Genomic DNA, 11,381 nt, shown 5'->3' with positions numbered 1-11,381 from the left:
TGCGAATTTTGTCTTCTCTTGATCATTAGGATGAATAGGAATTTGGAAAAATCCAGAGTATCCATCCAAGAAACAGTAGTGGGTATGATTGACTAATCTTTCTAACATTTGATCAATAAATGGAAGAGGAAAATGATATTTTCTAGTGGCAGAATTAAGCTTCCTATAATCAATGCACATTCTATGTCTTGTTGTAGTTCTGGTAGGAATTAATTCATCATGATCATTCTTTATTACAATAATTCCTCCTTTTTTAAGGACACAATGTACTGGTGAAACCCAAGTACTATCAGAGATAGGATAGATCACACCAACACCAAGCAGCTTAAGAATCTCCGTTTTTACCACTTCCTTTAGGTTGGGGTTAAGTCTTCTTTGAGGTTCAATGCTAGAGTAAGATTCATTTTCAAGGTGAATTCTATGCATGGAGAGACTAGGTGAAATTCCTTTAATATCATCCAAAGAATAACCAATAGCTTTCCTAAACTTCCTTAGCTCAACAACTAGCAAATCAAGTTCTTCCCTACTCAATTTAGCGTTCACTATCATAGGATAAGTAGAGTTCATACCTAGAAAAACGTACCTTAGCCCTGATGGGAGAGGTTTGAGTTCCACCTTTGGTGCTTTTAGCTCAGACCAGTCATCTGTGAGAGTTCCGGCTGGGTACTCGGTCGAGTGTTGTTGGTGCTCGGTGGAGTACGTGCTCGAGTGTACGGTCGAGTACGTGCTCGAGTGTACGGTCGAGTTCTTTATGTCTTTTCCCTGAACTGAGCAGAATTCCTCTCTTGACGCTGGTAACCCCTCAAAAGCTTCTGGAACATCACATTCTCTATGGGAGTCCAATATCTCTTCATAAGCCTTGGTTTCTCTATAGAGGAACCCTTATTCTCCACTTTTGGTCAAAACAGTTTTAAGGTGATCTTGTTCTGATAATTCTTCCATCAACTCTCCTGCTAAATTATCCATTTCTTCAACCCAAAAGACTTGTCCTCCAATTGTTGGATTCTTCATAGCCTCTATAATATCAAATGTCATTCTGAGGTTTTTTCCCAAGTCGAGATCAATCTTACCCTTCCTCACATCAACGATAGCTCCTGCTGTAGCTAGAAATGGTCTCCCCAAAATTAAAGGGTCTTTTGGTTCTTCATCCATTTCCAAGACTACAAAGTCTGTTGGAACTTCCACTGTACCAACTCTAACTGGTAAGTCTTCCAAAACACCATGTGGTAATCTTACTGATCTATCGGCTAAGATCAGAGATATATTACATGGCTTGTCTCTTGTAAACCCCAAGCGCTTAGCAACTGATAGAGGCATTAGGCTGACTGAAGCTCCCAAATCACAAAGACATCTGTTGAAAGTTAAAGGACCTATGGAGCAAGGTAGAGTGAAGGAACCAGGATCTCTTAACTTTTGTGGGTTCACTTGCTTTGGATTATGGCACAATATTCATGGCTAAGAACCACCATTCCTTGAACTTCTTTGATCCTTTCCATTACAGAATTTCTGGTAGAGAGGAATCAAAGCAAAATCATCTATTAGAGGCATCATAAGCTCAATTTCTCTAACTTGTTTATCAAACAGTGCCTTGTACTTCTCAACCATATGCTTCTTAAATCTTCCTGGAAAAGGTAGTGGAGGCTTGTAAGGAGGAGGAATGAACCGGACTTATTTTTCTTTAATGACAGCTGGCTCGATTTTATCCTAAGAAGGTGCTCGATCAGCTGCTCGATCAGTCACTCGATCGTGTGTGTGGTCGAGTGTATGGTCGAGTTCAATAGTCTCCTTCTTCCAAGTCTCTTCTTGCTGAAAACCCTCTCCATCTTGATCTTCACTGTCCTCAGTGTCTGGCAGCGCTCCTTGTCGTGCTGGTAATACTCTTCCACTGCGGAGATTGATAGCATTGGAAAACTCTGTATACTGCATAATAGCTTTGCCCTTTTGTTTGTCATTCTTGGTAGAAGGATCAAGTCTGCTCTCCATGGACATAATCTTGGAATTTAGTGTGTCAAACTTGGTATATAGATCATTGTAAGTGTTGTCCATCCTCTGATTCATTTCAGCAAACTTTTTTGCTGTCTCAAGCTGCCCATTTTCTTGTCCAAGTAGCAATTGCTACATCATAGCTCTTAAGTCTGTTTCCTGGGCTTGGTTGGTCTGAAACCCTGGTGGGGGACCCATTGGAGCCTGGTTACCTTGTTGTTGCTGCTTGGGTACATAATTGTGCTGCTGTTGAGGTTGTTGAGGAGGGTAGACTTGATCTTGAGGGTTTGCTACATTGGTGCTTCTATAGGAGAGGTTGTTGTTTTTGAACTGATTATAACCTTTGAAGCCTCCTTGATTCTGCATATAGCAAATCTCAGCAAATTCATTCTCCCCATCTTGAGCTGAAGTCTCTTCTTCACCAAGAAAATGGATATTCTTTTGCTGGCTGAGTAGAATCCTGTCCAACTTCTCATGAACAATCTTCAAATCCTTCTTATACTTCTCATCATGATCAGAAGTGATAAATCTCACAATTCTGTCATAGTCCTCATTGTAGTTCCCATCAGATTGTGCCATGTTTTCCACTAGCTCTCATCCTTCTTCTACATTCTTGTTGAGGAAATTTCCATTAGAGGCTGTATCCAATAGCATTCTGATTTTTGGTAAGACTCCTCTATATAGTGTGGAGAGTAGAGACTCATTGCTAAACCCATGATGTGGACATTGTGTTTGGTAGCCTTTGAATCTCTCCCATGCTTCACAAAATGTCTCATTGTTCTTCTGAGCAAAACCAGAAATCTCATTCCTCAACCTTGCAGTTCTAGCATTAGAGAAAAATTTAGCTAGAAAGGCCTTCTTGCAGGCATCCCATGTAGTAATAGCACCAGTCGGTAGTGTCTTCTCCCATAGGTGTGCTTTGTCTCCAAGTGAGAAGGGAAACAATCTGAGCTTGAAGCCATCCTCACTAACACCATTAATCTTGGTGAGGCCACAAAGCCTGTCAAATTCATCCAAATGATCTAAAGGATCCTCCATTGGCAGACCATGGGATTTGTTTGTCTGAATCATTGTGATTAGCCCATTTTTAATTTTGAAATTGTTGTTGGCTACTGCAGGAGGTACTATGCCAGCTCTCTGGTTGTGTGTATTTGGAGCATCCCCTACACCAATGTGCCTTGTCCTTTGATCTTGGTTGTTTTGTTGATCCATCAGCAACTGTTCTTCCTGTTCCTGAAGGATTCTGGTTTTCTGTTGCCTCAAGTCTCTTGGTAAGCGTTTGATATGATCAAGGTACCTTTGAAGATTCTGGTTTCCTTTGGATCTAGTTTGCATCAACTGACTCGATCACTAGCTCGAACTGACACTCGGTCGAGCACATGCTCGAGTTGAAAATCGACGGAATCTGGGTTGGTGGCTCGATCAATCACTCGATCGTGCAGACGGTCGAGTGCTGGGTCGAGTTGGTACCTGAGATTCAAAACAACCAAGCAGATGAAGAAGCTAATCAGTAGTGATCAAGTGAACAATAGAACTTAATCTTAAACTTGTGTAAATCCTGAATGTCACAAACAATTACTCAAATGGCAACGACGCCAAATTGAAACACTTTCTTTTCTATGTGGTGTGTGAAGATGACACTTATGAAATGAATGTATGCAAACATGCAGACAAGGACATAAGTATGGATGTTGATGAATGATCAGGTGGAGTGTAAGAGGTTTCAATTACATAGCCTATAAACTCAAGTGCTGCTAACCTAACCTTCTTGAGTTCAGAAATTTTTTGACAATCGAACACTAACTCCATTTTCCTTTCCCATTCTAGGTAAACATCCAGATCGCTTTTACCTTCAAAGGTTGGAATTTTAAGTTTTAAACCACCTAAATTGTCATCTACTCTATCATTTCTTATACCAAAAGGATTAACATCACCTTGATCACAGTTTATATGACTTCGTCTAGGTCGGTTGATGGATCGACCATCTTCTTCATGGAACTCCTCTTCTTCAGTTTCCTCCTCGGGCCGGTAAGTTGAAACAACCCGACCATTTTTTTTTGTAATACCAATATATAATTAAGCATCTCATACTACTTCATTAAACCCAACCAAACCACAATTCATCATTAAACCAGCAACAACCAATAAACACAACGAAAACATACCAACAATAGAAAACCAACATATCAACAACACAATAACATTCCTAACCATTCTATCTAACAACCTAACATAACTCTATCAACGATTCCAACATTAATAAACATAACCAATACCAACAACACATAACCGAGACCAACAACACATAACAGAGACCCTAGATCATCCTCCTCCTCATCGCCATGATTCCACGCCACATACCTGCACACCACAAAAAACAAGTGACATGCGTAAGTATGATCACAAATACTTAGTGAGGCAATCCTCCTATCTACTGGGCTATACACAAGAAACTGAGATTCCAATGTTATGCAACACAAACGACACAACAAACCAACACAAACAACACAACAAACCATGAAAACAAGCGTCAGACAAGTTGGTGTCGACCGAGGAACTCAAACTCCACTAGTGGATACGTTTTTACACTTTGAGGTGCAGCACTGTCATGAAAGTCTTCCAAACAAACTTTGGCGGCTAAATCAACTATGGAATCTGAATTAATAGCTTTGGAGATAGCTATGTCGGAAGCTGAATCGCTTTGTAATTTCTTGGAAGACATCCCAATGTGGGGAAAACCTGTGCCTGCAATACGTGTACACTGTGATAGACAATCAAATTTAGGCAGGGGAAGGAATATCCATTATAATGGCAAATCTCGTTACATCAGACGGAGACATAAAACTGTTAGAGAATTTATCTCAACTGGTGTAGTTACAATTGATTACATCCATACGAAAGACAACCTAGCAGATCCATTTAAAAAAGGTTTGGCGCGAGATCAAGTTATAAAGTCATCAAGAGGAATGGGTTTAATGCCTACGACTTAAGAGGAGGTTTGATGGTAACCCCACCTACTAAGATTGGAGACCTAATGACCTAGGTTCAAAGGGACAACTAAATCAAGCTGAATTTGCTACAAGCACGAAGAGACTATTTTCTTTTCCGAGTTCCTAAAATGATGTAAAGTGTTTCTTGTATGTTAGAGGTTAAGCATATGCTTTTAATGATTTGATATCTAGCTTTGTAAAATATTTGAAATACTTACATGATATTTCTTTAAATACAAGCAGCTATTAAAATCACCTTGTGAGTGTGAAATGGGATTGTTTTTAGGAGAATATGTGAGGCTATACTCTCCAAGTTCACTCATGATTAACCAGGCATGTTCAAGGCCACAATGAACACCAGAGAAACTCGTTCTACAAGAAAACAAAGTTGTTTAATACAGACTGTCTAAGTTTACATACAACTCCGGATGGTTCAAGACATCATGTTCACCATCTGGCCGGGTAAACTCGACATGTATAACAATGAGTCGGTTCAAGGTTGAAAAACGCCACCAACTCAAATACAATTAGTTTTCACATATACTCTCGAAGGTTTTCCTAGTATAGCTAGTCACTCTATAGGGTTAGTTCTGTCGTCATATGTTTAGACTTATTTCTATTTATGTGGGGGATAGTTGGAACTGAATTTTCAGAAATAAGTTCAGAAAAATTGCAGGTTTTGGACTACTTTCTGGCGACTTTCTGGCCGACTTTCTGGCCAAGGAACTTGCGGAGTACTCCAAGAATATTCTATGAATATTTTCTCGAGATCCTACCTCCTTCTACTATATATAGAGGCGCAACCTCTCATTATTTTACACACTCAAAAACACAAAGACTCCTAGTTCTAAAGATCGCCGCCGCTTCTCTCTCTCTTGCTTCGTCCAAGTAAGTTCTTACCTTAGTAGTCTCGAGAGTGTAACGTAGATCTGTTCGCTTGAGTTCTATTACTGGTATGCTACTATAATAGTTTGTGATCGGTTTTATCCTGGGATTCATAAATCGTGATTCAAAAGTACTTACGGCCGATTTATTGAATTAAGGAGAGAGATATCATATCTCGCTCCATTATTTTTTTATGCTTTATATTATGCTGTTGTAATTCGTTTCTGATTTCGTTATTTAATATAATTCGCATCTTTTCTCAATTTGATTTTTGTGCTCCTAACATATATATCATGATGTATCACAATCAAATAACATCCATTATAAAAAATGGGAAACATAAAACCAATGTCAACAAAATATCTGAAAAAGTATTTCAAAAATTGTTGGTAAGGTAAACTGAATTTATGTGAGACAACAATATAATGTAAGCATAACAACATGTCCTAATTGGAATATATCCTTTTGCTTCTCTTGATGATGGTTACAGCCTAGCTACTTAAAAGTATTTTCCTCAAGGCATTACAGTTGTTCCTAAACTACGAAACTAGCATCATTATACGAAACTAGCATCATTTTACTTACTATTTGTGGTGTCTTCAGCTGAATTTAAGTGGAGTGAGGATAAGACACATTGGGGCACTAGTGAAAGTTGAATCTCCTCTATCTCTGGGATACGGTCAAGTTCCTAGTAATATAAACAAATCATATAAATGAAATATTTATTGGTATATATGTATGAAGCAAGCTCAATTTTAGGATATGAACAAAGGCAAATTAATGAAACGCACCAGAATCAGCGAATGTAGATTCGTACAGCATCCCAAAAAGGCTGGTAGGTATTCCCACGAAGACTCCACTAGTGAAGCATCCAATCGAGTCAAATTGAGAAACTTCGGCAACTTTCCTACCTGGGAGTACTCATGGATGACCTGTGGTATAAAATATTAAATATGTCAGATATGAAATTGAATACCAGCATAATTAAACTCTTATTAAACTAATCACTTATGTGTGCGTACCTCTAGGGTTCAAGCTGAGATGGTCACCTCGTGAAATTTGGATATCCCAAAGAGGAATTTACGGATCTTCTTTACCTCCAACGGATCATCAAGGTCAATGTCGTCAAACATAACATCGACGTCTACCTTTGCGTAGGGGCCAACATTACGTATGACAAAGCGTTAAGGCCAGTAATCACTGACACTCATGTACTCAAGTCTTGGAGCATCGATTACAACATTGGGATCTTGTTCTTCCTCGGGATCACGCTGAGACCCTAGTGTGAAGCTTTTCAGTGATTGAGAACAAACACATAGAACTTCCAGATAGTCCTTAGGATATGTAATAACGGTTAAATCTGAAGAAACAGAATATCTGTAATAATTACAAGCTGTGGCGGAATGTACCTTAAGGACTTCAGACGAAACAGGAAAGTGTCAAGTGGTATCTGCGAGCACAACACATTGGAGACAGTGCGGCACATCGAGTGTGGAGATGGGGAGCATGGGCGAAAAAGGTGTTAGTCTAAAAGGTGTTTGTTGGAAGCTACAAACAAGTGGCTTGCTAAAGTCAACATAATGATGAGGAACCTCCTATGACTCACTAGATAAAGAGAGACTCTTGAGGGACATGAAATAGGAGATTTGAGGGATAAAAAAGAGTTTGGTGAAGATTGTTGAAGTCTATAAAACAAAAGAAAACACATATTAGTTCGGCTAGCACTTTTGAGTACAGAAAAGTGTGAGGTTAGATTTAAGCAAATAAAAGCATATTGCTTGAGTGTTTCATTGGTGAGTGAACAAACGAGTTAGCACAGCTGTTGCTGTGTAGGTAAGGTTGGGTAGATTAGGAGTGATTCAGTGGCAAACCGGACAAATGAAATAGAAAGGATTGAGAAAGATACAAACAAACTCAGATTGATTATTATAACTAAACTTATACACACATGGAAGATTTTGTTGATAAATTAGTCAAAGATTTATAGCTTACCTACCAAATTTTTTTTCACAAAACATAGCTATGCTTTTTTCCAGTTAACTATTGATTGAGTAAAAAACCAAGCACATTAGATTATGATTGAAATAGCATACTATTTTGATAATTAAGGATTAATTTTTAAATGGATTTAGGTTAAGAATTAACTAGATAATTATAAAGCAATATATAAGTAAATTATAAGCACTATGTAAGTGAAATTATGGACAAAAAGAATGCGAACAAATAGTAGTTCGCACACAATATTGCTTATATGTCGTTATCTTGTGTTTTCTCATTGGTGTACGGTTACATTTCCATTTTCTTATGTTGTACTCTTACGTTTACCAAAATATAATACCATGCCGCTTCGGCAATTTTGCATTTTTTGTGTGCTACGGTTAAAGTACACAACATAACATCATCGATCACTCGTACCGTGTACTATCTCATAACATGATTGATCAGTCGTAGTTAATATTATGACAAACGTACTGGTACTGCAAACATTTATAGTAACTATTAAATCTTGAAATAAGCACAGAATAAACCTTGAAATTAGCGCCACTAGAGCTGTAGGCAAAGCAACGTACCAAGTGAAGTTTGAGGTATTACCAGGACGAGAACTGGAAGGGTTACAACTCCAAACTAGAGGGACATTTCATCTAGAAAATTCTTGAGTTGGAACCAGTAATGGGGCTGAAACACATTATTTTGTGTTTGTGGTGAATGATGTATGGAATGATGACTTATGAATGAATGGATGTCAGGGTGTTTCAATTCCCCTTATGCAATTGTAGTATAAGAGGTGTCAATCCAATCTGAGTGTTTGTGATCAATCAAGATGTGCATATGAGTCTAAGTCAAGCCAGATGTAAAGGTTGTTTGTCACTAACAATCCTATGATGAAATGTAAAATGCAGAAAGTAAAACTACAAGAATTAGGAGCAAAATGCAAATGGAACAGAATGATTATGACAATTATGAAGCTAAAACAGAAATAGAAACTATGATAATGCAAGTATTGAACTAATGCAAGGTAAGTAATGAACATGATACTAAATGAATGCAACAGAAATGCAACTAGGGTGAAACAGGACAAACACAAATCATAAACACAAGTTCTGGGTTGGAACTCGAGCAAGCACTCGATCGGGTGATGATCGAGTGCTGATCGAGTGCAGGGTCGAGCTGGACAAATACGCAAAACAGAGCAATACCAAAACAAATCAAACAACGATCAAAGAACATGATTTAAGCTAAGAAATCAATAAACAAGGAAGGTCTTGAGGAGGGATTCATGGGCTGGACTATGATTGAGGTCATCTAACTTGGTCAACAAATCTCAAACAACTTGAGCTAATCTCTAGACATATATTTCTAAGACATGTTTAATCCACTCTCATGGCAAGAAACAATCAAACTCATGCATCTCTAGACTTGTTCTCACAAAGTAAAGAATCTACACAAGCAGGCATTAAGCAATATGTCAAAAATCAAACAAGACTTCTAATCTCTTAGCAAGCCTAATGATAGTCTCTAGATCTAGCCTTATCTATGCTCCTTAGACATTGGTGTGATGCTACGAGGCTTGAAATCAGATCCTACCCTCTCAGATATAGGATCAGCATTAAGCACATCTAGCCTAGAAGAGATCTACAACAATCAAGCTTGACCAAATCAAACAAACCTCAAACACAACCCAGCCTAACCCATCCTCAAGATCCTAAGCAACTACTCACAAGCATACATGATGAACAATAAAGTCATAAACCCAGAAAATACTGAAACTTGCGTCATTAGAAATATAAATCAAAAATCTACAATATTGAAGAAAGAACAAAACTCAAATTCTCAATATTAAGAAAGTTATGAAACCAACAATATTGAAATATTTAGTCTTTTTCTCCTTTTAAAAGAAGTACAAGATCTAAGAAAATAAAAGTGCAAAAGGAATAATTCTAAAAAAGGTAAAAACTAGGTTTTTTTTGACTCTCTAAAAAGCTGGACTCTTTTTGTGGCTGTAGGTACAAGCTCTTATATAGAAAAAGTAGTGGAAGCCCTAAAAACGCTAAAAGACAAAATAGCCAGGCGGCTCGACCAACTCGACCTGGTGCTCGGTCGAGTGACTGGTCGAGTTGGCTCCTCTTGTGCTCCTCCCACTCGGTCGAGTCCCTCTCAGCACACGGTCGAGTGTCTGGTCGAGTGGGCAGTCGAGTTGGACTCCGGACCTTGGTTTTTCAGCCTTAGCTCCTTTGTTTTCTCCTCATGATTGCTTCACTTCTCCTCAGCATTGCTTCCATGCTCCTTAAGCTCCAAAATCACCTGTTTGTGCATGAAAAGATGCAAATGCAATGCAACTAAACTCTAATGCAAGAACAGTCCTAAAGCTATGTAATAATGGTCAAAATGGATAGCAAAAGATGCAAAAGATGTGAATATATTAAGGGAAAACAGGGTAAAATATATGAACATCAGGGGCATAGAGAGTTTGTAAGCCTTAAGCAGAAGATAAATCCCAAAACACACGCCAAACCGTAACATATGTTCCAATCAATAGAGAGTTAATAGCAGCTATAAATTTCCTGCTCAAGGTTCTTCAACTCTATATGACCGTCAATTGCTGGTATCATCAATGCCTAAATCTTTGGGTATACTTAGTATGGCGCTTTGTTGTTTTCAAACAGGATGCGGCCAATCTTGTAACAGCGAAGCAAGAGGCGTATAAAGCTAAGGTCGGAGAATTGAATGATTGCCGAGTTGGTTGGAACGAGGAGATCAACGCCACCAAGGCTATAGCAAAAGTCGTAGCAGAGATATTTTACATCGCCTAGAAAGCCGTCGGAAATGCCGCAAAGCGAGACACTGTTGATGACTTGGACCTCGCTGATATAATCGTAATCCCGTGAGGAGAAGATCGGGCGGAGTTCATCAGGGCTTATACAGTCTTATTAAGCCCACTAATAAGACTATGCCCAAATTTTTTCATTCCTTTCATAATAATTGTGTGTAATCGGACGAGCTTTTCGGTGTTTTTTCGAATTTGAACTTTCTTTTGTAATCCAAAACCTTTTGATGGGTTCTTCATCCAGTGAATTCGGCAAATTTATCTTTTAAGATTCGGTTCTAAAATGGGACAAATGAAATAGAAAGGATTGAGAAAGATACAAACAAACTCAGATTGATTATTATAACTGATCTTATACACACATGGAAGATTTTGTTGATAAATTAGTAAAAGATTTATAGCTTACCTACCAAAATATTTTTCACAAAACATAGCTATGCTTTTTTCCAGTTAACTATTGATTGAGAAAAAAAACCAAGCACATTAGATTATGATTGAAATAGCATACTATTTTGATAGTTAAGGATTAATTTTTGAATGGATTTAGGTTAAGAATTAACTAGATAATTATAAAGCAATATATAAGTAAATTATAAGCACTATGTAAGTGAAATTATGGACAAAAAGAATGCGAACAAATAGTTTTTTGCACACAAAATTGCTTATATGTCGTTATCTTGTGTTTTCTCATTGGTGTA

The 11,381-nt window shown here is 38.0% G+C and overlaps 2 protein-coding genes and 1 non-coding gene across 3 annotated transcripts; 2 read left to right on the top strand and 1 right to left on the bottom strand.

Moving 5' to 3' along the window:
* Window positions 1-882: 882 nt before the first annotated feature.
* On the bottom strand, window positions 883-1,317 carry LOC147928593 (uncharacterized). Its single transcript, XM_087486205.1, has one exon. It carries the CDS (start codon window positions 1,315-1,317, stop codon window positions 883-885), a length of 435 nt encoding a protein of 144 aa, XP_087342331.1.
* Window positions 1,318-2,692: 1,375 nt separating this feature from the next.
* On the top strand, window positions 2,693-2,799 carry LOC147928592 (small nucleolar RNA R71). The gene has a single exon (XR_015581027.1). It is a non-coding gene; the product is annotated as a small nucleolar RNA R71 (small nucleolar RNA).
* A 1,832-nt stretch (window positions 2,800-4,631) lies between these two features.
* On the top strand, window positions 4,632-4,973 carry LOC147928591 (uncharacterized). Its single transcript, XM_087486204.1, has one exon. The coding sequence runs from the start codon at window positions 4,632-4,634 to the stop codon at window positions 4,971-4,973; it is 342 nt and encodes a 113-aa protein (XP_087342330.1).
* Window positions 4,974-11,381: the final 6,408 nt, after the last annotated feature.

The sequence above is a fragment of the Camelina sativa genome, chromosome 14, assembly GCF_030686135.1.
Source record: "Camelina sativa cultivar CO46 ecotype springtype chromosome 14, ASM3068613v1".
Classification (NCBI taxonomy): domain Eukaryota; kingdom Viridiplantae; phylum Streptophyta; class Magnoliopsida; order Brassicales; family Brassicaceae; genus Camelina; species Camelina sativa.
This window is presented reverse-complemented; position numbering and strand designations above follow the sequence as displayed.

Coding starts and splice junctions, on each gene's coding strand:
- LOC147928593 (XM_087486205.1), bottom strand. CDS start 1,317: ATGCCTCTATCAGTTGCTAAGCGCTTGGGGTTTACAAGAGACAAGCCA.
- LOC147928591 (XM_087486204.1), top strand. CDS start 4,632: ATGGAATCTGAATTAATAGCTTTGGAGATAGCTATGTCGGAAGCTGAA.